Source organism: Thamnophis sirtalis, unplaced genomic scaffold (genome assembly GCF_051295495.1).
Source record: "Thamnophis sirtalis isolate CommonGarterSnake01/CBP01778 unplaced genomic scaffold, rThaSir2_p1.2 scaffold_5, whole genome shotgun sequence".
Taxonomy (NCBI): Eukaryota; Metazoa; Chordata; class Lepidosauria; order Squamata; family Natricidae; genus Thamnophis; species Thamnophis sirtalis.
The window spans coordinates 28,688,653-28,716,449 of NW_028261385.1; the positions used below are offsets into that span (position 1 = coordinate 28,688,653).

The 27,797-nt window shown below is 39.5% G+C and overlaps 1 protein-coding gene across 8 annotated transcripts in view; it reads left to right on the top strand.

The window, feature by feature from the left end:
- The window catches only part of GPBP1 (GC-rich promoter binding protein 1), a 38,702-nt gene extending 11,401 nt beyond the window's left edge, over positions 1 to 27,301 (top strand). For 6 of the 8 annotated variants that reach the window (XM_087715523.1, XM_087715526.1, XM_087715525.1 and 3 more), the window contains exons 4-13: positions 14,548 to 14,664; positions 16,155 to 16,278; positions 16,703 to 16,926; positions 17,811 to 17,877; positions 19,708 to 19,895; positions 21,130 to 21,267; positions 21,418 to 21,576; positions 23,370 to 23,557; positions 24,889 to 24,991; positions 26,433 to 27,301. In XM_087715523.1, coding sequence (XP_087571649.1) covers positions 14,602 to 14,664; positions 16,155 to 16,278; positions 16,703 to 16,926; positions 17,811 to 17,877; positions 19,708 to 19,895; positions 21,130 to 21,267; positions 21,418 to 21,576; positions 23,370 to 23,557; positions 24,889 to 24,991; positions 26,433 to 26,588 — 1,410 coding nt within the window. In that variant the 5' untranslated portion in view covers positions 14,548 to 14,601 and the 3' untranslated portion in view covers positions 26,589 to 27,301. The remainder of the gene's footprint in view (positions 1 to 14,547; positions 14,665 to 16,154; positions 16,279 to 16,702; positions 16,927 to 17,810; positions 17,878 to 19,707; positions 19,896 to 21,129; positions 21,268 to 21,417; positions 21,577 to 23,369; positions 23,558 to 24,888; positions 24,992 to 26,432) is intronic. The other 2 variants (XM_014056147.2, XM_087715529.1) reach the window with 2 other exon arrangements.
- Positions 27,302 to 27,797: the final 496 nt, after the last annotated feature.

Consider the following 27,797-nt stretch of genomic DNA (forward strand, 5'->3'; position numbering starts at 1 on the left):
CGAACCCGGAAGTAAGTAACTTCCGGGAATGGCGAAGCCCCCCCCCCCGCACCCGCGCGCGCCCGCACACCCGCGCCCGCTCCTTACCCGGTTTTTACGAATTCTGCGCTTCCACGCATGCGCAGAACGCATACAGCGCCTGCGCGATCCTCCAGGAGCAGCTGGAGCATCGCGCAGACGCTAGTACGCATGCGTGCGCGAGGACGCCGCACACGTGCGCGAGGATGCCGCCGGCCTCGTTCCAACCGAACCGGTTGGAACGGGGCGAGAAACCCACCCCTGAGTCACATGTTTGTTACATCCATGTCCCTCTTAACTCATCAAGGCCATAATGAAAAGTGGAAGTGAATGTAGTTGGAATGAGATAATGGTTAATTAATATGAAGGGGCAATCTTCTGAATAAAACATTGCTTGACCAAACTCGACAATTTACATCCAGTTTCCAACCTTTGATTTTTAGGGAATACTATAAAGAAGGTGGTCAGGCTGCAACTTCCAAGGGCTCTGAAGGATACAGAGTGTGTACCCAGGCATAGTCATAGAATGGAGACAGCATTGAGTTCCCTTGTCGATAACTTCTAAAGGCCTTGGGATGTATAGCTCAGTACTGGCCTTCTTGGTGGCTTTTAATATGATTGATGATGGTATCTGGCTTAGGTAGGCTCATTTTTATGAGCATTTTAATGTTGAATTCTCAGTTCAATCTCCAATATTTTATTACATTGTATTAAATTTTACTAAACAATATAGTCTTCAGAGTGTAGAGAGTTAACTTTAAACTGTAAATGTTAAGGATGTAATATATTTTTTGGAGTATAAGATGCTCCGAAGTATAAGATACACCTAGCTTTTGGGGAGGAAAACAAGAAAAAAAGGAGGCAAATTGCTGGGAGGCAGAGGCCAGAGGGTTGGGCCGGCGAGTGGGCAGAACTACATTCAGTGTATAAGACGCACCCAGATTTTCACCCTCTTTTAGGGGAAGAAAAAGTGCATCTTATACTCCGAAAAATACGGTATGCTTCTTACCAGAAAGACGTTTCAATTCCTTTCTTGGAAGGCTAGTTTTCCAAATTGTGGGAATATGTTTTGATGTCCAGATTAACTCTACCTTAAAAGTAAATCTAATACGTAATTTAGTTCTGATTAGAAACCATTTTCTGGATTTAATATAGACTTTCCCCTTTTCTATATATGAGGTCTGAATTTTAACTACATAAAGGTAAAGCTAAAGGTTCCCCTTGCACATATGTGCTAGTTGTTCCTGACTCTAGGAGATGGTGCTCATCTCCATTTCTAAGCCGAAGAGCCAACGCTGTCCGAAGATACTGTTACCTTCCCACCAAAGGTGGTTCCTATTTTTCTATTTGCATTTTTATGTCCTTTCGAACTGCTAGGTTGATAGAAGCTGGGACAAGTAACAGGAGCTCACTCACTAGGCACTAGGGATTCGAACTGCCGACCTTTCTGATCGACATGCTTAGCCACTGCGTCCCCTTTTTAACTACATAGGATATTCTAATTTCAATAGATTCCTAGTATTGAATCAACTTACTGTAGCTTATAATTTTGGTCAATTTATAATGCATTTAATATGGTTCCTAATATATATTCTTTGCTTAAAGCTTAATAGTGAGTCCTAGTTTTTTAAAAGTGACTTTTATAATTAATACATAATTGAAGCTATAGTGGAAAACTGTAATCACCATGACAGTCTAGATCAGGGGTGTCAAACTCAAGGCCCACGGGCTGGATCTGGCCTGTGGGGTGCTTAGATCCTCCTGCGGGGCTGCCCTGGAAACAGCACAGGACCAGCCTGTGGTGCCTCTGGCAGCAAAAATGGAGCATGGGAGGCCCACGCACGGTCCCCCGACTTTCATTTTCCTGGGCCCAGTAGGGCCACATACTACCCTCCTGAGCTCTGTTTTCTCCATAGTGAGGGGAGGAGTATCCAGGATGGGTTGACTTTGTCCTCTCTTGATTGGACTAAGTCAGATAAGCTCTTTTAGCCACGCCTTGGTCACCAAGCTCCACCCAGTTATCGACTCAGTCCATCAACGGACGGCTGTGTTCATCCTGGGATCCTGAAGAAACTTAAAGGAAAATTTTTAAATTGCTGCAAAAGTGATCGAAATTGCCTCCACGCTGCCTGATCAATCACTAGAGGCTGAGGAAACCCCCAATGGGGGTAGAAAGCCTGCGCAGCAACCGCTAAGATGGCACGCAGCCCAGGTCACAGAACGAGACCCAGGGTGCTAAGTGAGGACTTTCACCAAAGATAGGCAAGCGAGCTCCGCAAAGGCCCCTGCAGCATGGGCAATGCCCAAGGAGGCTCTAATGGCGCTGGAGCGCTCCCCTGCTCCCCTCAGGGGTTGAGCGATGAACCACGGTGTTTAAAAATGCCTCGGAGTGCCTGCGCTGGCAGCGATCACCAGAGAACAAGAGGAGAGCCGGAGAGGCTCAGAAAGAGCAGGGGGAGGTGAGAGAGAGAGCCCCCAGTGGCAGTGGAAGCCGCGCAGCAGCCTGCAAAGGCACAAGCCGTTTCCATGTGCTCCAGCAAAGTGGAGCTTTTTGAATTTGGAGCTGGGAGGCATTTTTGAAACCACGTGGTCCAAGATGGTGGCCCCCAGCAGCTCAGAGGAGGCCGGCAGGAGCCAAGCACTCAGCCCTGCAGCCAGCAACCACGAGGCACTGAGGAGCCCTTAAAAAGATTAGAAACCATCACAGAGGCATCAGCCAAGGGCGGGGGAGGGAAGCAAAGGCCAAAAGGAGGCATATCTCCATCAAGGGGGCTAAAGAGGCAGGCTGTGGATCAATCCCCCCCCCAAGCCTAGCTCCAACTATGAAAGGCAGAGGCATCTGCCACAAGGCCAGCAGCAGGAAGAACCCCCCCTCTCCGCCTGGAACCCGAGGAAAGATTACCAGGTTTCTCTTCACCTGGCAGGGCTGCAGAAGGGGACCCCTCCCTCGAGGTGAGGATTCCCTTGGACACTTCGGGCTTTGTCATCCTGTGTTCCAGCAACCTTGCTATCACGATTTATGCAAGCCATATTCAATCCTTTTCTGAGTTCCTGACTAGCCAGAGAAGCCCAGACAGGGCAATGAGGCTCAGATCGTTCCTGAGGCTTCCCCTTTAAAGAAGGTCTTCCCTTTAAGGAAAAACTTCCCCTTTAAGGAAGAGAAAGGATTGCTAACAGCAGGAGGCCACAGGTGAAAGCACAGCAGCTCTTAGTAGCACAAGCTGTTTTTTTTTCAAAGCCCTGAGAGGCAGGGCTCTTGTATTTGCCCTGCAGAGCCTGCAAGAAGGGTGAGGAGAGGCCCCATATGGCCCAAGATGGTGGCCTCCTGCAGCTCAGAGGACACAGGCAGGAATCAAGTCCTCACTTCTAAAGCCGACAGCCCCACTGGAGGGGCAAAAGAGCCTCCAATCAGGTTAGAGATTACCCCTGAAGGTCCATCCAAGGGTGGGGGTGACTAGGCAAAGAGCAGAATTCAACACAATAGCAGAGTTGGAAGGAACCTTGGAGGTCTTCTAGTCCAACCCCCTGCCTAGGCAAGAAACCCTATACCGTTTCAGACAAATGGCTATCTAACATCTTCTTAGAGACTTCCAGTGTTGGGGCAGCCCTAACTTCTGGAGGCAAGCTGTTAACACTGATTAATTGTTCTAACTGTCAGGAAATTCCTCCTCAGTTCTAAGTTGCTTCTCTCCTTGATTAGTTTCCACTCATTGCTTCTTGTTCTGTCCTCAGGTGTTTTGGAGAATGGCTTGACTCCCTCTTCTTTGGGGCAGCCCCTGAGATATTGGAACACTGCTATCATGTCTCCCCTAGTCCTTCTCTTCATCAGACTAGACATACCCAGTACCTGCAACCGTTCTTCATATGTTTTAGCCTCCAGTCCCCTAATCCTCTTTGTTGCTCTTCTCTGCACTCTTTCTTGAGTCTCCGCATCTTTTCTACATCGTGGTGACCAAAGCTGAATGCAAATATTCCAGGTGTGGCCTTGCCAAGGAATTATAGAGTGATATTAACACTTCATGTGATCTTGATTCTATCCCTCTGTTTATGCAGCCTAGAACTGTATTGGTTTTTTGGCAGCTGCTGCACACTGCTGGCTCATATTTAAATGGTTGTCCACTAGGACTCCAAGATCCCTTTCACAGTTACTACTGTTGAGCAAGGTACCACCTATACTGTACCTGTGCATTTTGTTTTTCTTGCCTAAATGTAGAACCTTACTCTTTTCATCATTGAATTTCATTTTATTAGATAGTGCCTAATGTTCAAGTTTGTCTATCTTAAGCCTATCCTCTGGAGTGTTGGCTATTCATGCCAGCTTGGTGTCATCTGCAGATTTGATGAGTTCCCCATTTATTCCCTCATCCAAATCATTGACGAAGTTGTTGAAGAGTATTGGGCCTAGAACAGAGCCTTGGGGTACTCCACTGCATACTTCCCTCCATGAAGATGCAGTTCCGCTGAGGACTGCACGTTGAGTACGGTTGGTCAGCCAGTCACACATCCATCTGGTGGTGATGCTGTCTAACCCACATTCTTCTACTTTATCTGGTAGTAGGTTATGGTCTACCTTATCAAATACCTTACTGAAGTCCAAGTAAACTATATCGACGGCATTCCTCTGGTCCACTACTTTTGTCACATTATCAAAGAATGCAATAAGATTACTCTGGCATGATCTGTTTTTGACAAACCCATGTTGGTTTTTAGCTATTACTTTGTTTGCTTCTAGGTGTTCGCTAATTCGTTGCTTGATTATCTTTTTTCAGAATCTTTCCTGGTATTGAGGTCAGGCTGATAGGTCTATAGTTTCCTGGATTGTTCCCCCCCCTTTTTTTTTGAAGATTGGAACCACATCAGCTCTTTTCCAGTCATCTGGTAGTTCCCTGGTGCTCCAGGATCTCTGAAAGATATAGTTCAGTGGTTCTGAGATCACGTCTGCTAGTTCCTTCAGAACCCTGGGGTGTAATCTATCTGGTCCTGGTGATTTGAACTCGTCTAGGGTAGACAGGTGCTCACTTACCATTTTCTTCCCTATTTCAACTTGTGTTCCTAATCTGATTTTTGTGGTGCTGTTTTTGATAGGTTGGACTGTTTTATCCCTTTGGGTAAAGACATGCAAAACATGAGTTAAATAGTTCTGCTTTCTCCTTCTTGCCACTTTCTCCCAGCAATGGACCAATTGTTTCCTTAACTTTTTTCTTGTTTTTAACATGTTGGAAGAAGCTTTCTTTGTTATTTTTTACTTTTGTGGCAAGCCTTTCTTCATTGTGAGCCTTAGCTTTCCTCACTTCATCTTTACACGCATTCTGGTGGCTGACCAGTGAACTGTGTGTGCATCTACAAAGTTTTGCAATGCACTCTAGTGGCTGACACGTGAACTGCGCCTGCATCTACAAAGTTTTGCAATGCACTCTAGTGGCTGACACGTGAACTGCGCCTGCATCTACAAATTTTGGCAACGCACCCTAGAGTCCGACAAGTGAATTGAACTCAAAGAATTCATAATACACTCAAGAAAATTTTTGAGCTAATCCTAGTCATAGAATCATAGCACCCTTCTAGCCATGGCAAAAGGGTCAGACAGGCCAGTCCCCATGCCGGAACTCACCACAAACTCAGAATTGCATGTCCGACTATGAGAAATCGCAGAAGCACCTTGGATAGCCTATGACCTTAGGCAGCATTCGCTGAGGGCAGAACATATAGCATGGGTGGAGAACATCAGAGCTGACTGGCTCAGCCGGACCGAGGTGGACAATTAAGAGTGGAAGCTGCAGCCAGCAATCTTTGAGGAGCTGGCAGAGCACTTCGGATGCCGAGAGGTTTACCTATTCGCCACCCCTCTCAATGCCCAGTTCCCGAGGTTTTACTCCAGGTACCGGACACGGGGGGCTCCTCTATGCCTATCCACCCTTACCCCTGATTCCCAGGGTCATACAAAAAATCTTGCAGAAGGGGGCAGAGGTGGTACTGATTGCCCCACATTGGCCCCGAAGACCTTGGTTTGCCATCTCCAATTCCTCTTGGTGGACAGGCCCTGGAGAACCCCCCAGGAGAGGATCCCCCTCAGTCAGGGATCACTGGAACACCCTGACCCTCAGTGGCTCCAGTTGACTGCTTGGCGTTTGAGTGGAGCATCCTGAGGGAAGATCTCTCCTCCCCCAGGGTTATACAGACTATCCAGGCAGCTCGCAGACCCTCCACGGAGCGCATTTATGGTGCTACATGGTGGGCCTTTTCAACATGGTGCATCTCTAGGGGCCTCGATCCGGTCAGGGCCACTTGCACAAGTTCTGGACTTCCTTCAGGCGAGGCTGGACAGACGGTTGGCTCCCAACACGATTAGGAGACAGGTCTTGGCCATTTCATCGGTACTCCTGGGTGGAAGATCTCAGACACTGACTCACCATCCGATGATCAGGTGGTTCCTCAAGGGGGCCTCCAATCTTAAACCACACATGGTGCACAGGTACCCTTCCTGGGACACAAGGTGTTGGACGCTCTGACAGGCCCTCTGTTTGATCCATTACGTACTGTCTCTCTGAAGTTCCTGACACTTCTGAACTGCAGGCACTGTCTACAGGGAAGATCTCTGCGTGTTCCACCAGGACAGGGTAGTGCTAAGGTTGGACCCCTCCTTCATACCCAAGGTGTGCTCTTGTTTCCATCGCTCGCAGGAGCTGATATTGCCCATTTCTGCCCGGACCCTTCTCACCCATTAGAGAGAAAGAGGCACACCTTGGACACGAAGAGGGTCCTGAGGATTTACCTCAGAAGAACCAGGGCGAACAGGAAGTCGGAAGCCCCATTTGTTTCCTTCCAGCCAGGGTCCCTGGAAACAAGGTGATCTCCACCATGAAAGGCAGATGGTTAAGAATCTGTATGGCTTCTGAAGGAAGGATATTATAATGAGATAGGAATGGTCTGAGGGGAAGTCTGCCTTAGCACTTGGCCACCACAGGTGCCCCTGACATGAGTGATGTCGAGCTGGCCACCCCTATCCTGCCACCCCCCCCTCCGAAAGTCAGACATCACTCTGATGCGGCCCTCAATGAAATTGAGTTTGACACCCCTGGCCTAAATCTTTTAATTATTTGTACTTCACTTTTTTATAATTAATTCTGGGGTCCTTGGTGTTCTCTGCTCTGAGTCCTTTTCATCAAATAATACCATTGATGGGACCCAGAAAGCTGGCATCTGTGATGTGACACTTTTCTTTGTGGAAGAGCCCCTCCCCCATTTGGCATTTGTAAGAAACTTGAACTATCTGTTTCCTCAGTCAAGGATGAAAAGAAACACAGTAATATATCGGTTAACGGTTTACAATTTGCTATTATGCTTTGCTTGGTTTTTAATAATTTTACTCATATTGAAATTAGTTCCCTTTATTAGATTTGGCCTGCATGCTAATCTTTTTCAGTTGGCATCAAGGTAGGTCAAAAGCTGAACGTATATTTGCAGTTTTAACACAACTAGAACAGGGTCCAGATAATAGAATATAGTCAACTTACATGTAATATATTGGTCCTTTGAAGGAACTCTTAACAGAAGTGTGTGAGAATTTATATTAACAAGATTGATAATAAAGATGGGGAGAAACTAGAGTTGGCTTTACAGTGCATGGTTGAAAGAGTTTGGTGTATTTAACCTGGTTAAGATAAGTTTAATGGAATGCACGTAATGCTTTTAAAAAGTCTTGGGTATATAATATGGACAATAACAAAAAAGCTAAAGCAACATAATCAGTGATACAGTTTTTTATATTCCCATATTTAAGGTCAGAAACTTTTTGCTAGTCACAGGAAACTATATCAAAAAATATTGGAAGAAACTTCATTATCTAAAAAATGGAAAATAATAATGAAAATAAGATATGTTTTGCCAAACACACAGTATTGTAAACATTAAAATATTATTTGGCTCTTTTTTAACAGGTTGTCTCTTTAAGAAATATATGAGATAATAATGGTGGGAATGTTGATTTAAATTCAACATTCTGAAGCTAACTATCCGATAGACTAGATAATACTACCTTTCTCCACTACCTGAGAAATTTTTTTATAACTTTCTCCAAGTCTTTTTAGAAGATATCTTCTAGATATTCCACCAGCTAACAGAATAATAACAAGGAGATCTCTTTGTAAAACATTTTCATGGCACCAATGTTGTTCACTTGGAACTCTTTGTTTCCAAGTGAAGCTGTTTTTCCCCATGCATTTAATACATTACTTTTTTTAAAAAAAATATCTTGATTTATCTGGAAGCACTGCTGAGAGATAGTTTGTAAAGAAAGTAACATAAAAATGGACTTCCATGTAAAGATTAGAATGTGGTTTACAGAACAGAGTTCCATGAATAACTGCCTCTCATCCTAATGAATAAACATATAGAACTTGTATGTGTTAACATCTTCATGTCTTCCCAATTCCCCCCCCCCAATTACAATACCTATTTTTTAACATTATACATAATAGGAATTGTAAACTAATAGTAAGGTATTGTAATAGTAAGGTATTGTAATTATAATAGTAAGGTATTGTAATAGTAAGGTACTAATAGTAGGATTGCATTAATTCAAAGTATGAGAGCATTCTTAATTGTGTGATGGTATGTCATCAAACTTAAAGACATTCTTCTTTGGAAATGAGATACATTTCTCTGTAAAGGTAATTTTCTCCATATAGATGTAATATATTTTCTGTTTAGTTAAATTATCTTTGTAGTCTATTATTCTGAGTTATTCAGGATACATGGCATTTGCAAGAAGCATCCTTAGGTGTTCAGAGATGAAATCTGCTTAGATTGAGTGACAAAATTCTACTATGTGAATTTAGATAATTCTTATAATTATCTAATGCAATTTTTAAAATTAATTTATAATATAAAATATAAAAAAACAAAAACAAATAATAGGAAAAATAGAGGGAAAAAGGAAAGGAAAAGTATAGAAAAGAAGGGAAAAAGAAAGATAAGGAGTTGACTTCCAAATGGCTAACTTGACTGCTTTGATAAAAGAAAAAAACACAATTATTTTTGTTTCTACTTGGAAACAGCTTTTGGACTTTGTGCTTGAGGTGGAAAAATGAAACTTTGATTTTGGGTTTTACTGATTAGATAGATTTCTTTTGATAGAAATGGCTAGTTTATACTATTATGTGAAAGTAAAAAGTTGAGGTTCAATGTTACTATCTTATTCTACTGCATCAAATGGAGTTGGAAGCCAACACATTATCTAAATACTAAGATAATTTATATGAAGACCCTGGATTCAGAAGTAATAGTTTACAGGGAGCCATTTAAAAAAAATGGATGTAAAATGTTTTACCATATATGACTTCTTTAATAAATATGATTGTATTGCTGCTACGATGGGGATGGGGATTATGATTTTTATATTGTGAGTTTTTGATGTAAGCCACCCAGAGTGACCTGTGTGTGAGTTGGGAAGCCATATAAATTTATTTATTTTTAATATATAAAAATAAAATAAGCAAATGTAACATTACTTGTAGAAAAAATGCTCCTTGGCTTTTTCAATATGTGGAATCCATATCAATCTGCGTAAGCTAGTGGTTATGAACATTGAGCATTCCTGCAGTTTCTGTTAATTGCTCTTGGTAAACAGTTGCTTCATTTTTTCTTTTTTCATAGCTTTTTAAAGTGCTTTGTGAGAAACCTCTTTTTTGCTAAGAGTTGTCCCTTCATGGATGGAGTCATTCCCCCTAGTGCTAACCAAACCATTCTGTGCATGGAGAAAAGAACATCTTTTTGTTCATACATAGAAAAGCAGAAGTGATCTGGCATTGAAGAGAATTCCTCTCTTTCACCATGCTCAGGTCACTGAATCTGAAGGGGAGTTTGCTTGGCCGACTCCCCCCACCCCCTCCTTGCAAGAAAAGAAAAATCACTTAATTCCAAATCATTGCACCTTTTATATATTACAAAGGTTGCAAGAGAAGATGAAAACTGATTTGGTACTGGCCACAATTTTTTATTTATTTCATGGTTATTTCTGAACACTGCTAAATTATTAACAAATTTGATTGTCAAAACATTGGCTCTTATCTTTTTGTGTGGAATTATGAATAGGATTGATGTATTTTGACAGCTTTGGAGATCATTCCATTAGTTTCCCCTAACCTAATGTTAGAAATTCAGCACATTGTTGGAAAGAAAGCTATTCTGTGTTCTCTTGGTTGGGAGCAACATATACCTAGTTGGGGAGTTGGCATGTCAACCAATTAGGAAGTGCTAAGAAATTTGCTTAGGACCCTATCAGAAAGGGAAAGAAGGAATAGGGCAAGCACACAGAAAAAACAAAAACAAAAATGCCTCCAACTTTCTTCTAGTTCAGAAGTTGCAGTTTGTTTTGCCTTTCTGTTTATGTTTAGCCAGCATAGAGCTGAAAGAAATAACATGCTTTTGCCAATTGTTAGAGCAAGGAGAAAAGCATACCCATTTTGCAGCTTGGTTGGCTTGTAAACAAGCTGGGGTTATGAAACAAATTATATGCATTATCTTTAGTAGAATTTTATCTGTCTGTCCAATATCCTTGAACTTTGAACTTTAATAAAATTTGTATGCTGCCCACTCCCTTGGGACTCTGGGCGGCTCACAACAAAGTAAAACATTTAAAATATTTAAAAATACAATATTAAAAATTAATACAACATTCATTCTATCAGGTGGGGCTGGAAATTAATCAACAGCCCCAGGCCTGCAGGAACAGCCAGATCTTGGTCGCTTTACGGAAGGCCGGGAGAGTGGTGAGGGTCCGGATCTCTGCGGGTAGCTCGTTCCACAAGGCCGGTGCAGCTACAGAGAAGGCCCTCCCTCGGGGAGCCGCCAGCCGGCATTGTCTGGTCGATGGCACCCGGAGGAGGCCCAACCTGTGTGATCTTATTGGTCGTTGGGAGGTGAATGGCAGGAGGCGGTCTCTCAGGTAGCCAGGTCCAATACCATGTAGGGCTTTAAAAGTAACGACTAGCACCTTGAAGCGGGTCCGGAGACCTATGAGAAGCTAGTGCAGCTCGCGGAGGATAGGTGTAACATGGTTGTATCTAGGTACACCCATTATCGCTCGCACGGCTGCATTCTGGACCAGCTGTAGTCTTCGGACACTCTTCAGGGGCAGCCCCATGCTTTGCAGTTTCTCTCTTCATTCTTTTAAAATTACTTAACGATATTTTATAATAGCCTTCTATCTTTTCAGCTTTGTTGGAAAATATTCTTGAGGAGGGGGAATCTCTTTCATGGTTGCCATAGGTGTGTGTCAAATGAAGAACAAGTGCTGAAACAATAAAAGTAGACCTGTATTGTATCATTGCTTGATGTTTCATGCCACTCTTTTATGTCAGCATTATTCTTGTGTATATTTCAATAAGCAGAAGAGGGCATTGTAATATAAATAATCCTGGCAGTTTTCTATAGCTGAAAGAAGGAAAGGAATGAAGGAGGGAGGGAAGGAAAAAGAAGGGAAGGAAAAAGGGGGAAAAGTAGTGTGATGGAAAATGTGCTGCAGAATAAATATTGTGAATCTGATTGGATCTATTTTGTATTTGGTGTGTATGCCTATGAAACTATTCTTACCGAAAACCTGGATGAAAGTCTGGGCAGAATAAGAGATAACTGTTTTTTTAGAAAAGTGTTTGACTGAAGGCTTTTTTCCTTGACAAATATTTCTCTTCTTAAGGTTGCTGGGCTAGTTTTCTTAAATTAGATCTGTAAAGGTTAGGGTTATTGATTTAAGAAAAAATATAATATTTACTTCAGTTTAATGTTATAATTAAATAATATTAATATTAATAAGCCTGCCTGTGCTTTGAAGTCCATATACACTGCATAATTGATGAGATAATTTGAATGTATTTTTATGAATCCTTCAACAATACCTTATTACTTGTTTTGGGTAGGATTTGCAATACTTTTTAAAGTACCCACATGTAAATATAATCAGAACTGATTTTTAACTTGAGTGGGGGAGGATAAATAAGTGATTCATTTACTGTATGGCATTATTTTTATCTCTTCTGTGATCAGAATTTTGAACTTTAGTTATGCCCAAGTTAAGATAGACTGTTGAGTTGATTTCAAATCTGTGGGCACAGATTTCAAATCTTTGGGCATATGATTTTCTTGTTAAAATATGGAAGTGGTTTGGTTATTTTTTTAAAAAAAAAATTATCTCACCTTTTCTGCAGGAGTTCAAGATGGATATTTTTGTATTTTACTCACTCAATTTATAGCGCCAGGATTACCTTACATTTATTTTATTAATTGTGAATAGCCTTGCTTTATTTATTTATTAAATTTATTTGCTGCCTATCTTGTCACAGGCTATGCAAATAACGTGGTCTCTATATGATTCAAAGTACCGTATTTTTCAGAGTATAAGACACACCAAGTTTTGTAGAGGCAAATTAAAAAAAAAGTAGGTAGGTAGATAGAGGGATAGACAAGGAGAGAAAGAGAGAGAAATACAGTAGTAGGTAGGGAGAGAGTGAGTAGTTAGGTAGGTAGATAAAGGGATAGAGAGAGAAATAGAGAGAGATAGAGAAAGAGTGTAGGTAGGTAGAGGGATAAAGAGAGAGAAATAGAGATAGGTTTAGGTTTTATTTGACTTGTATGCCGCCCTATTCCCGAAAGACTCAGGGCGGCTAACAAACAGAAGGGGAGGGGGTACAAAAATAAAAATAGAAAACAGAAATTTAAAATACAACAACAGTCATAACCTCGAAGGGGGCTGGATAGTTCAACAGCCCCAGGCCTGCTGGAACAGCCAGGTCTTAGCTGCTTTGCGGAAGGCCGGAAGGGTGGTAAGGGTCCGGATCTCAATGGGGAGATCGTTCCAGAGGGCCGGCGCAGCCACAGAGAATGCCCTCCCCCGGGGAGTCGCCAGCCAACATTGGCCGGCAGATGGAATTTGGAGGAGGCTAGTCTGTGGGATCTAATAGGTCTTTGGGAGGTGACTGGCAGGAGACGGTCTCTCAAGTAACCAGGTCCGATACCATGTAGGGCTTTAAAAGTAACGAGTAGCACCTTGAAATGTGTCCGGAGACCAATGGGCAGCCAGTGCAGCTCGTGGAGGATAGGTGTAACGTGGGTGTACCGAGGTGCACCCACAATCGCTCGCGCGGCTGCATTCTGGACAAGCTGAAGTCTTCGAACACTCTTCAAGGGCAGCCCCATGTAGAGCGTGTTATAGTAGTCCAGGAGAGAGAGAGAGAGAGAGAGAGAGAGATAGGTAGAGAGAGAGGTAGGTAGGTAGGTAGGTAGGTAGGTAGGTAGGTAGGTAGAGGGATAGAGAAATAGAAATAGAGTAGGTAGGGAGAGAGAGAGTAGTTATGTAGGTAGATAAAGGGATAGAGAGAAATAGAGAGAGAAATATGGTAGGGAGGGAGAGAGTGTGTGTAGGTAAGTAGGTAGAGGGATAGAGAAGTAGAGAGAGAGAAATGCAGTAGATAGGGAGAGGGAGAGAGTGTGTGTAGTAGGTAGGTAGGTAGGTAGGTAGGTAGGTAGAGGGATAGAGAGAGAAATAGAGAGAGAAACACAGTAGATAAGTAGGTGTTTCTGCTGGTACAGCACTTGATCAATGTAATTCTCATCAATCAGTTAAAGAGCTTTCCAAAAGAGAAAAAAAAAGTTTTTTGAACTCTGCAAACCTCCCAAAAATGGCCCGTTTTCCCCAAAACTCGTTTTTTTTTAAAGGCATGAATAGCCTTGGGGGGGCTTGCAGAGTGCTCCTGGCCCAGGGAAGGGGGGGGGGCAAAAATGAACAAAAAACCTGCCCGTTTTTGGCAAAAACAGGCCCATTTCTGTCAAAAAAAATTGCATGCATAGCCTTATGGAGACTTATAGAGTGCTGCTGGGGGTGGGTGCGTGGGGGGCAGTTTTTTGCTCATTTCTGCCCTTCCCAGCCCCCAGGAGCTCTCTGAAAGCCTCCATAAGGGCATGCACAGCCATTTTGGTGAAGGGGCGGGGCTTTAGAAGGCAAAAAAAATGTTGTATTTGGTGTATAAGACACCCAGATTTTCAACCTTTTTGTTTTTGAGAAAAAAAGGTGCGTCTTATACTCCGAAAAATACAGTATGTCTCATTTTATTTGGTGAGACTTAACTGGGTGGGGTGAAAATAATTGTATAGAAAAAACTTGTCTCCAGTTTTTAAAATCCTTCTGCAGTATGAATTAAAGATGTAAGGTCCTTCTCTCCTTCACTTGCAGATGGGAGGTTTTGATTAAAGGGTTTATACAGGAAACATTTTCACATCCAAACATCATCTTAAAATGCTAATATATATCTTTTTTAATTAGATAAAATGTAAATTTTGATGACAGCATTAAAATTGTTGACATTTAAAATTCTTGGTTCAAAATATGAGATCTCTCTGTGTTGTCCATTTAACATTCTTTTCCAAATAGGCTTTGCAAAGCTATTATGTATTGGTGTTATTTAGTTGTATTTAGTTGTTAATTGACCCAGGATTAAAGTATATCATACTTAAAAACTTATGACATTTGTTTGACAGGTATTGTCATGAGGTGTTGAAGCCTTGTTTCACTGATTGGAAGACTGGACCTAAATGGCGCAGCATGACTTTGCTCCAGCCTGGCTTAATTTTCCTACTCCACCACCATCACAAAAGGTTATTTGTACTACTTATTAAATTACTAATGCAGGCAATTTTCCCTTTCCCGTTTACCATGCAATAGTAGGTGTTGCAGTCATCCAGAAGAGGTTTTCAAGGAAGTACTAAGGAGCTGGGTAAAGAAGGAATTTTTAACCCAGATTTTTGTGCACTGAATCCTACCCATTGTATTTTTTTTTTAAACGTCCCCTCAGGAAAACACCATAAAAACCTGCAATTAAAATGTTTTGGTGTTTTTTCAAATATTTATCCTTACTTTTTTTCTATTATTTGATATACATTTCAAATTAGGAAACTAAACTTCAATTCTTAATTTTTAATAATATATATTTTAACTACTGTTTTGAATTTGGCTTTTTAGCATCACTTTCGTGGTTAACTGTATTCTTATTATAATTGAAATATAATTTAAAAATGCTTCATATTTATTGTTAATATTTCTTATAAGTGCTGCAAAAGTTTACTGGGTATGGAGGAATAAAAGAAAAAAATGGAAATAAAGTTGAAAGACAATTTACATTATATTTTGATTTTTAATTTTATGAATGTGGTTTATTTTTTACATTCTATCTTGATTTTATTAACAAAATAGAATACATGGGTACTTCCATTCCAAGTATCAAGTTTTTCCCACCTCACAATAGTCCGGAGATCTACAGTTTGAAGCATAATAAATCAATAAAACTAGCAACTTTCTTTGATTGCAGTATTCCGATTAATAGAACGCTAGCTCCACCATGTGCTGAAAAGGTAGATTGTATGTAGTATCAACATTTTTAGAAATTTTGAATAATTTCATATCCTTGACTATCTAAATGTCCTACAAAGGATTTAAGCAGAAAAATCTAGGAAGAGTGATGAATGAGTTAGTTTTCTGTATAGGTTTCAGTATTTCAGTGTGCATATTCATAACACTAGAAGATCTCCAAGGTCCCTTTCAGTGCTGTTATTCTGAATATTTGAATGGATGTAGTATATATAGTATAATTTACCTTTCTTCTTTAATGTGACAATGTTTCAGTGGTGGGTTCTGGATTCTGTTCCAACCGGTACGGTTGGAATGGGCCCGGTTGCGTCCACATGGCGTCCACAGTGCGCGCATGTGTCTTAGCGCCTCCGTGAGCCTCCTTGATGCTTCAGCTGCTCAGTGGAGCATTGCGCAGGCGCTTTACGTGTCGTGCATGTGCGCGGAAGCGCCAAAGACTTAAAATACCAGTAAGGAGCTCGGTCGGGTGGGTGGGCCCTCCGGAGCACTGTAACGGAACGGTATCTGGTGCTCCGGGCAGGCTCCAGTATGCCCGTACTGGGGTGTACTGCCTGTAACCCACCACTGGAATGTTTAAACGGTAAGGATAAGATTGCATTAGAGTGTAGTAGTTGGGTATTAAAACAAGATTATACTCCTCAGCAAATTTACATAATAATGTGTTGATTAATTTGTGCTTCTGATACAAACAACATAAAATAATGTTTGTTTTCATCTTTAGTCATCACTGAATTTTGAGAAACATTCCAGCACCTTTTCATGGACAGAAAATCGTTATGAAGTTAATCGTAGACGGCATAACTCTTCTGATGGATTGGATCCTAGTTGTGGCTATTCAAATGGAGGTTTGTTTGTAATTTTTTGTCTTTGAATAAGACATCAAAGTGTTTATTTACATAGAATCATGATATTTTCAATTACAGCGGGATTATACAGGTTCTGAAAAAAATGGTATATAACTTTTAATTTATAGGTAGAATGAATAAAAAATAGTTGTTAGCATAGTTCTGAGTCCTCTGCAATACCTTAAAACCACTAGATACATTATGCTTATTATAGTAAGAGTGGTATAAATGTTTTTACTATTTCTTGCTCCTTTCTGGAAACTTGCATGTCATTGGAGAAATTATATATATTGTCCAAAGACTCTTCATACTTGTAAAGTAGAATCGGTTATTAAATTGAACTGTTTCATTTACATTTTCCTATAATAAATTTTGTGCAACACGGCATGTAATTTTGATTGTAATCTTTTAAATCTTATTCAAGGGCATTCAGGAAGAAAAGAAAGAAATGGTTGGCGTTCACAAGGCAGAAATGGAACAGAAAACTCAAACTATAGAGCAGGATATCATAATGGAAGTTCACGTGCTCGCACCAGGAGCTTTCAGTCTGGAAAAAGCCAAGGATCACAAGAAAACAAAGCATCTGAATGTGAGACACTGAAAAAGACACGCAAGGAAGAACCCAAACAATTTGAAGCTGAAGATTTTGTAAGTTTATCATAGTGCATTCAGGTACTTGCAGAAGGAAACTATTCAGAACGTTTCATGAAATTATTGTTGGTTTTTGATATTGGAAAGATATTACAGGTAGTCCTTGACTTATGACAGGTCACTTAGTGACCATTTGAATTTATGACAGACTCCCCAAAAACTACTTACAGCCTGGTTTCAAAGTTAAGATTCAGTAGCACCTCCGTAGTCATTCACCCTTATGACCAAACTGTAAGGATGCTACGGTGCTCAACACCCACCATCCAGAGTTCCTGCAGCTACTCATTCACTCAGGCGGACGTAGCTTGGATGAAACAACTGGGGCTTGCAACTCCATCTTCCTTCCCATTCAGCAAGCAACAGGAGATTAGGCCAACAGTTTGCAAGCCTGCAAGTTTCTTCCTGCCCAAGGACTTTCAGGACTCAACGTGCAAGTCCAGAAACACCCAACTTTCCTTTCTGTAGCTGCCTTTCCTTAAACGCAAGGTGTCTTCATTTTAAGAGAGTTCCAAAAAATAATCTTGAAAGTTGTGTCTCGTCATCCAACCTCATTTTCAAGGAAATATTCTCCAATGGTAACCATGTTACCACTAATGATACTAGACCAAATGTTATTAAATTACTAAGTTCAGTGTGGTAAACCCATCCTGTTCTCATGTTTGATGTTTATCTTGCAGGCCAATATAAACCATTTAGATTATAGCCTTGTTAAGATTACCTTTCCATCCGACTAGTATGGCTAGTTTACCAATTTCATTATCGCTTCTTACTGATTCAGAGCTCTTTGATAATGCTTCTTTCAATCTAGAAAATGATATTTCAATTACAAGACAGTTTCTAATGGAACTTAAACTAATCAAGCTGTTGATTTGTTATTTTAGCCATCCCTGAATCCTGAACATGAGAGGGAACCAAACCAGAATAAATCATTAGCGGAAGGTGTTTGGGGTAAGAACATTAGGATTATTATTATATATTACACAAACCATATTAATTGATTTTTCAGCAAGTGCCTCTGAAGTAACATTTGTAACTTGGGATTTTGGATTGTAGTACTGCCTTAAAAGTTAAATCTATTTGGGGCTTATACTTTTTTTTGTCTTAATAACTGGTAATTTATATTGCTGGTTTTCCACAGTAATGTTTTAGAGGCTTCGTGTTAAAAAAAAAGGTAGTATCTATATGTGTGGGTTACAAGTTGCCCCCTCCCCAAAATTTTGGTATATCTTGATTTTTCTAATAGTTTTTAGTGTGCTATATATCAGTTAGTGTATAGATGCTATTCATATAGAATTAGGCTTATATATGTTTGTCCTTCTTTGGCCTATTCATGTATTTGCATGCTAAGAGACAAGATAGATACTGAAAATAAGTATGTGAGATTTGCAACAAAATGCAGCATTATATCATCATCACCTAGATGTTCATTCTGTTCTTCCTTATTTTATTTTGCATTGATTTCAGATTGTATTGCAGGACTGCTGTCCATGCTAATTCTCATTAATGGTTTGGATACCCTGTTTCCCTGAAAATAAGACCTCCCCGGATAATAAACCCAATCGGGCTTTTGAGCTCATGTGCTAAAATAAGCCCTCCCTGAAAATATTGCAACACAGCAGCAGCCATGGGATGACCATGCTCGCCGCCTCCTGCATCTCAAAAAATAGTAAGACCTCCCCGAAAATAAGGTCAAGTGCTTATTTCGGGGAGGTCAAAAGAAAATAAGACCCTGTCTTATTTTGGGGGGAACACGTTATTAAGTTTTTTTTTCTTTTGAATGTTTCTTCACACATCGATTTCCAAGATTGTTGAGATCTTCCTCTTGTTTCTGAGTAATCATTTTGGTTCCTGATCTGTTGGGACTCAAAATTGGAGGAGAATTAGTACGTTCTGTGTTTTTAGACATAGCGTTACTGTGTCTAAGTCTAAACAGTGTATCACGAGTATCAGTGAATGCAAATACCTCATCTAGAAAACATTTCAACAACTGTATACAAATAGTCCTCTATTTACAACCATTCATTTAGTGACTGCAAAGTTACAACAGCACTGAAAAAAGTAATGTATGACCATTTTTCACACTTAAAACCATTGCACTATCCCCATGGTCACATAATCAAAATTAAGTTGCTATGCAGCTGGCATGTATTTATATGATTGCAGTACAGTGGTGGGATTCAAAGTTTTTACTACCGGTTCTATGGATGTGGCTCGTTGGGCATGGCAGGGGAAGGATACTGTAAAATCTCTATTCTCACCCCACTCCAAGGGAAGGATATGTAAAATCTCCATTCCCTCCACACTCCAGGGGAAATTTACTGCAAAATCCCCATTTCTTCCTGATCAGCTGGGACTCGGGGGGGGGGGGGGGGGCAGAGAATAGATGAGGGCAGGGCCAGTCAGGTGATATTTACCGGTTCTCCGAACTACTCAAATTTTACGCTACCGGTTATTCAGAACTGGTCAGAACTGCTGAATACTACCTCTGTTGCAGTATCCCAGGGTCATGAGATCACCTTCTGACAAGCAAAGTAAATGGGGAAGTCAGACTCATTTAACAACTGTTTACTAATTTAACAACTGCAGGATTCACTTAAAAGCTGTGGCAGGAAAGATTGTAAAATGGGGCAAAACTGACTTAACTGTCTTGCTTAGCAATGGAAATTTTGTTCTTAATTGTGATTGTATGTTGAGAACTACCTATATATGAGGACTACTGTATTTCTGGTTTAAATGTAGCCATAATCTAGAATGACATATATTTTTGTGTCTTTGCAGAATACCCTCTAAATCCTAAATCTAGATCTCCACGAATGCTGATTATTAAAAAAGGCAATACAAAAGATTTGCAGATATCTGGATTCCCTGTGGGAGGAAATATTCATTCATCACAATTGGTTGGGAATGGAACTGGCCTGAATGTCTATAAAGGTTTAGTTCCTAAACCTATTATTCCACCAGCAAAGGTAAGATTTGAAAACATCGTACTTACTGAAAATAAAAAGCAGATACAACTACAGCTTCTCCAACTTTTTAAACTAGAGCTGTCATTTCAATTACAGAGAAGAGGAATTCATTCTCTTACCTGTGGAAATCATTCTGACTTGCATGAACAGCAAAGAAGGGGAGGGGAGCCAAATGGTAATGGAGTAGAGAAAAAATGGTTGTGCTAGAAAGTTTTCCTTTCTAGAATAAATCTGGATGGAAAAATAACAGATGAGGAGAGGGAGAGAAGCCCTGTTTAAATATTGCAAAATGCATTTAGTTCACCAGGTAAATGTTCCCTGCGCACTCATGCAATGGGTAAATGTGATGCTAAGCTTCAAAGGCATCTGTACTTTTCCATCTCTGGTACTGTATGATTAGTCCTTGGCTTATGACTATAATTGAGCCCACAATTTAGTTCATAAGTCTTGATAGTTGTAAAGCAGGTCATGATGTGACAGACCCAATTTTATTATCTTTTGAGTCAGTTGTTAAGAAAATGTGATAGTTGTTAAGTGAACCCACTGTTCGCAATGGGGCAGTTTTTGTGAGAAAATGGAACTAAAGGCCAATTTGTGGGAACAAAATCGCAGACCCATGTTTGTGGGTCAACTGCAAATGTGGGTCAATAGCTGAGTGCCCAAAATGCAGTCATGTGACCCTGGGGGGAAAAAGTGAATTTTGTAACTTCAAATTTGGATCATAGATTCCATTTTCAAGGTCTGTTGTAACATCGAATGTTTGCTAGGCAGCTGGACATAAGTTGACGACCATCTTTAAGCCATTTCTACTTTTGCCCATCCACTGTAGCCATTTCTATCATCCATTTCTACTTTTGCCAATCCAGTGAATGTAAGAAGACATGCATACTTCACAAGCAGTGGGGAAAATACAGTAAAGCTTGAAAAATGGATATTTTAGGGACTTTTCTGGCAATTTTTATCTTACTTTGTAACAGTACTGTAATATGAAATTGTATGTATTCATCAACTTAATTTTACTAAGTTCTGGACATTACGGGGATGTCTACAATTCATTGTTGGCTCTTCCTTTTATTTCTTCCTCATTATAGAGACTTCCCTCGTCTTTGCTATTTTAAGATACCAGCATATTATGTTGTTAAGGAAAATAAATGTAAAGGACGAGTTTTGTTGGACACTTTAAGTTGTTTATCAATCTGAGTACAAAAACATTCTACTATTTTGATATGTTTAGATCACACAGTGGAAAAGCCAAACAAAAGAGAACAAAACTGGGCCTTCATTTCCTCATGACTCTGCATATGGTAGTGGAAATTTTAGTGCTTTAAAACCTACTGCCAAGCCTATTGGATCACAAAAGTCAATGAAAGAGGTACCTTTTTTTGTCAAAATATGTCTCTATGACAATTTTGAAAAATTAAATGGAAGATCTGAAACAATCAATGCTCCCTATAATTCTGTTGATGAAACAATAGCAAGAACTTTTTTGCCACTCATTACACACGTTTCTTCTTCTTTTTAGTGTAATCGGTCAAATTCCTTATCTCCAGTTGATAAACTTGGCCAGCCTCGTTTAACCAAATTAACACGAACACGCACTGATAAGAAGAGTGAATTTTTGAAGATGTTAAAACGGGATCCAGTGGAAGAACATGATGAAAACTCTGTTGAGCAAGAGAAGGTACAGCAAGTTGTGCAGGGAATAATATGCCTGTTTATCCATTACTTATTTTTCGGTCATTCCTAAGGAACTTAGCAAACACCTAACAGTGTTTATTACATTATAAGCATTTATTGCTTTTTTACATAATAAAATGTTAAACCAGAATACAAACCAAAGATAATAACATCTATAATTTTAAAAAAAACAGTTAAATGTTAGGGAATAAAAAGATAATGTGTGCATAATATCAGTAATTAATACGAAACTTTACAAGTCCTTTGCACAACTTTGTGGTAGTGAGCCCAAGTTGAACTTGGTGAGACTTCTGAATAAATAACATGCGTAACATGTTAAACAACATACGTACTATAATAATGGGCATGTTAATTTAGCAGCATATATGTGATTTTTACTAAATCAGTTAATCTAGCCTTTAGCTCAGCAACCCTTGAATTTCTTAAGGTATATTTTTGACAGCACATTATGTGTATTCATAAGGGTTGGGGAAAACAAGCAGCAGTACTGCTTAGTTTTGTCTTTTTTTCTGTGCTGATAAGCATACTTCTGAGAAAGCTTATGTGATCAGAGTCATTTTGTACATAAAAAACAATGAAAAATGTAAAGAACTAAAGAGAAACAAATGGAAAAATAAAAGCAAATAGGTTAGCACATGCACTTGCTATGTTGCTGATCCTACATCATACTTTTGCGATACTGAAGAGTTTTGTTTTTTTTTAAAAAAAGGAGGCTCCGTTTGCTCATGCACTTTATGGAGCCTCCTTAAAAAATAGAGGGTCCTTTAAAAAAAAAACTCTTCAGTATCACCAGAATTGAACCTGTTGCAAAATAGGAGGAGCTTGCCAGGAGGCTGACTGTGTAAGAAACTGATCCATTCGGGGCCTAGTTGCTTCCCTTAGCAGCTGAAAAAACAGAAAAGTAAGTTGTGAACTGCTGTGCCTTAAGCACGCTTGAGTCCTGCAAGTCCCTTGGATGGGATGTCCTCTCCCTTGCCAGAGTTTGCAAACTCCGTGTGCTCTGCTTTCCCCTTCCTTGCCAGAGTTTCCACACTCTGTTTGCCCTGATCTCCCTTTGCTTGCTGGGTGGGAAAGGAGGCTAAAAGACTGTAGGGACCCCAGTGTGAAGCGGAGCACACGATGCCTTAGGATGGGGGTAACATTGTGAGGACTGAGACAGGCAAGCATGGGCCTGTGCAGACTTCTCAGGGCCTTCCCCACCACCGAGTCACCCTGTGCTTCATTTAATGACTCCTGTTTGTTTAGCGCTTGCAACAACAAGAGCATGAAATGGGGTCATTATGTGCAGCTATTTCATTTAACAACGGTTGCGACATGCAACCATAATGGGCAGTTTTTCAAGGAATACCTGTAACCAAGCTTTTGAATATGTGTGTAAAAACAGTTAAAACAATTAGGAACTACTTTGCTATACATTCAGCATTGGGATTGTTTAGCAGAAAGCTCTTTTAAAGATAAATTACATTCACCTGTAAAGTGGGAAGGTGCTTTTGACCTGGTATGGGTCCGATTCATTAATGTTTATTCAACACATATTTTCCTGGAACCGCAATTGTGCAAGACCACAAATGCTGCTGTTAGGTACAACAAGGACACATGTTGGGTCTAAAGCACTTTCCCAGGTCCATTTCAAATATCTGCACATTCCTGGGGACAAAGTTTAGCCTTTCCTAATTTTGGCATTTTCCAAATGTATAAACTTGTCTACAACTTACTGTTTGTAAATCTTTTTTTTTTCTTTTTGGAATTTACTCAGATATGTGACTTCTTTAACAGGATGATGATGATGATGATGATGATGATGATGATGATGAAGATGAATTTAATTTACATAACAGCAACAATGGCCACCAAGGGAGGGACGTAAACAGGAATTTTGAAAATGAGAATCCTCAGCAAATGATCCAGTCTTCAGCATTTCCACAGACTGATGTCCTTTCGAGTTCACTTGAAGCAGAACATCGGTTAGTATTTTGGTTATATCAAAATAATTTAATTCATTAGCAGAAGAAAAAGCTATATGTGGACCATTTAGTGGAATAATTTATCTTTACATTGTTATTTTAATTAGTTAATTCATTTAATGAGCCGAGGTGGCGCAGTGGTTAGGGTGCAGTACTGAAGGCCACTACAGCTGACTGTTATCTGCAGTTCAGCGGTTCTAATCTCACTGGCTCAAGGTTAACTCAGCCTTCCGAGGTAGGTGAAATGACCCAGACTGTGGGGGCGATATGCTGACTCTGTAAACCGCTTAGAGAGGGCTGAAAGCCCTATGAAGCGGTATATAAGTCTAACTGCTATTGCTATTGCTATTAAAAAAAACAATTCAAGATAAACAAATTATATGATCAAAATAGGAGCAAGAATCTGAGCATAATGTAATTATTCATAAAATAATTTATAAGAATACTTTAAAGAACTAAATCCCTGATGTGCAGTTCAATTTACTGATGGACTGCTCTGTCCCAAAGGTGCATTTTCAAGAGGCAACTAAATTTTGTTTTTCTTTGAAGACGTTTCGCATCTCATCCAAGAAGCTTCTTTAGCTCTGACTGGATGATGGAGAATGGAAGGATTTAAATTCCTTGCAGACAGCTGGTGATTTTCATTCTTTTAGAGAGTTGGGGTTTATCTGTGTCCTCAGGGTCACCTGAGTAGTGCAAATGGGTATGGAGCCTTCTTGAAACTGCTGAAAGGGTTGAAGACTGGAGATAGATGATGTCGTATCCCTCCCCCTTCCATTCCTTCCCCACCATCTGGTCAGAAGAAGTTTCTTGGATGAGAAGTGAAAAGAAAAAAGAAAGTCCAAAGAAAGCCTCTTGAAAAAGCACCTTTGGGACAACCATAATCTGGATGTCTGAGAATCTCCATAGATGGATTGCTCTGTAGAAATAGAGCCAGGAGTAAGAGAGGTTTCCTGCCATTGGAAAAAAACCTGGTGAAATTGTTATAAAAGTGTAAATATTTATGAACCTTGTATTTAACATGAGGGGGAAAATATCAAGCCAAAAAGGGAGATGCATTTTTTCTACTGGTTCATGAATTTCTGAGAATTTTTTCCAAGTAGAAAAGTCTTGCAAAAACATGTTGTAAATGTCCCTCTTTCAGGTATCTTAATTGTGTCTGAGGATCATTGTGGAGTCTATATTAGCTTCCTATGCCTATATGTGTGTGTGTATATGTACATACATATATACATACATACATACATACATACATACAACCTTGAGCTGCTTGCTAAAAGGCAGGATATAAATCTAATAAAAAATATTGTCCCTTCTCCCTTTTTTAAAAGGTTGTTAAAGGAAATGGGTTGGCAGGAAGACAGTGAAAACGATGACACTTGTGCTCCACTAACGGAAGATGAAATGAGAGAATTTCAGATCATTAGTGAACAGGTAAGATAAATTAGCACAAAATGTGTTCTGAGTGAAATGTTTTATAGAGCAAAGTATGGATCAGGATACCTATTTAATATTTCCTAAAGTAATTTCTGTATCCTATTGTTGGGGTGATATTTGAAGATTTCAAAAGCCAACGAAGTCTGATCTATTTAATTTTCCAATGCTCTTTGTGAAATTCTGGAAGGGTTTACACATGTGCTGAGTTATATTTTGGCATCTATGGGCAAGCAGAAAACCCGCTGAGAAAGTTGTTGACTTGCCCTTTCTTTGAAAGAAACCAGGATTTTAGATCTCATTCTGCTTATGCCTTGGTATATGGATCAGGATAACTAATTTTAAATAAATTCTAGTTAATTGCTAAATAAACCAATTTCAGACCATGAGAGAGGGAGAAACAAGTTTCCTATTACAGCAAATCAATAATAGACAATATTTTAGTACCCTGAGGATTCTTCCTAAATGCATAGAAGTCTTAATAGAAGAGTGCAATGGTTTTTCAAGATGCGAATTATTTTTTTAAGTGTTCACAATCCTTTTACAAGGAAATACAATCATTGTTTTGAAATGCAAAATAGTAATTGAGCCTCTCAAACTATTCAGTATGATGGTTAATATTCCATTTTTTCTTACTCTACCATTCTTCATCCCTCCCCCAAGTTTTGTAGCAGTTAACTGGCCTATCCCACTAGGCTTTCTTTAGTACCTGTTACATGTAAATAATATCAATGGACATCATTGTGTTTGTGATGATAAACATAGAAATGAAAATGAAAATCCATCTACGTTTTACTGCCACATTGCAGGTTCAAAACAAGCTTGCATAGCTGCCTGTCCTCCAACATAACCAAGCCTTTTTACCTATAGGTTGTTCATTTAATGATGATTCACCAAGTAAAATGGTCATTAAATTGGGTCTGGTCCCATGTCTCACTTTATGACCTCAACAGAAAATTCAGTCCTAATTGTAGTCTTAAGTTGAGGACTACTTATACTGAGATAGGTCATTTACCATCTACTCCCATTTTTCTTCCATCTGGTCTGATTGGGACAGTCAGAACTTACGTCTACTCTTGTGAGTTTTGGTTCATTAAGCCTGAGGTTGCTTGTGTTTCAACTCTTCCTCTTCCTATAAGATTGGAAGAAGATTAGTGATTATCATTTGTTACTTGAAGGGTTTTTTTGTTTTTTTTTTGCACGCTAGACAATTATTTTAATTATTATTTTCAGCTTTTAGGTGAAATAATTGTCCCTAAATCCTGGCTTACTGTGCAATAATCAACCAAAAGAGTCACAGATGCTCAAAATTAAAAACAGAAACGGTGTGCTGTGCTATTAAAAATATATAAAGCTATGTTTTGTTGACAAGTATAAAACCCAAAAAGTCAAGATCCTTTGGCATTTTAAGAGTTCTAATTCTGTTTGTTTTCTATTCCAGTTGCAAAAAAATGGCCTCAGAAAAAATTGCATTCTAAAAAATGGTCTCATCTGTGACTTCAAGTCCAATCCCTGGAAAAACAGCACTTTCAAAGCAATGCTTGAGAATGAAGACACCGAGACAAGCAGCAGCGACACATCAGATGATGATGCGTGAAGAGTTGAAGATTTGTACTGTGCATCTCATGCAATTTAAGAAATGTTGAAAAAGGAGAACGATACTCTTATGGTAGCGATATGCACCAGTAGAAGGAGGATCTTTGGGGACTCCTCATGAAGGAACCTAAGATTGTTATGCTAATGAGCTGTGTTGAACCTGATTTTTAATTTCTTTGTAAATGGATGTTGTAGAAATGAGAACTTTTTTCCACATTGCCTTTCTTCATCACTGCAGCATTTCTCTGACTAGCAATGTGATAATGTAAGAGAATGATTTTTTCATTTAATAATAATAAAAAAGATTATGTAATATTTGGCAAAGTTTTGTCTTAAAACTGTGCAGGTGTAAGGGATAAAATGGCAGCTTGACTCAGTATGTTGCTCACTGAGGCAGATTTATTTTAGAATGGAAATTTTGAGTGTTCACTTGGTATAGTGAACAGACAGTATACCGAGAAGCATGTCTGCCAACAAGAGTGCACTAAAACATCTATTTCCTGAACTGTTACAGTTCTACTTCTTGAAACAAAGCGGTAATTCTCTAGCAGTTTATTCTATACAGTAATTATGAAAAGACTTGCTTCAGTTCCAAATTTTATGGAAGTGGTGTAAATCAAAAGCTTTATTTGGATGCTGCAAGACCCAGGAATCTGGATCCTACAAAATTGATTCTGATCCTTGTGGGAAAATAAATATTATTTTGATAAATTATTCAGATGCAGAAAGTTTATTTCGTGGGCTGGATCTATCCAACATGTACAAAATAAAAACTCTTAGAATCTTGAAACATTCCACTGAATCTACTCATCTAAAATTGTCCTTTATTCAAGATAATTTTCATTTCAGAATTAATCTTGACTGCTTTGTGTTGTGTACAACATATTGGTTTGTTTTGCATCTAAAATAGAACACTAGCTTCCAGATTAGTTATATAGAATTCAAGAGTAAAAATGGATATAGTATACTCTATAAATTTTATATAATACCTAGTTTATTGTTTGCTATCTAGTCTCCGCTTTAAAATGGAAAACAGTTTGTAGAAACTATAAAAGTCAATAAGTTGCCTGTAAACCCTTGCACCATTTAGATTTTTTATAAATGAATTCTCTGATTCAGCTATGCAAAGGAAAAGTTACACAGCAATCAGCATTTTCTCTTGAAAGAGCTGTTCTTTTAAGGCAGGGGTCCCAACCCTTAGGCCGTGACC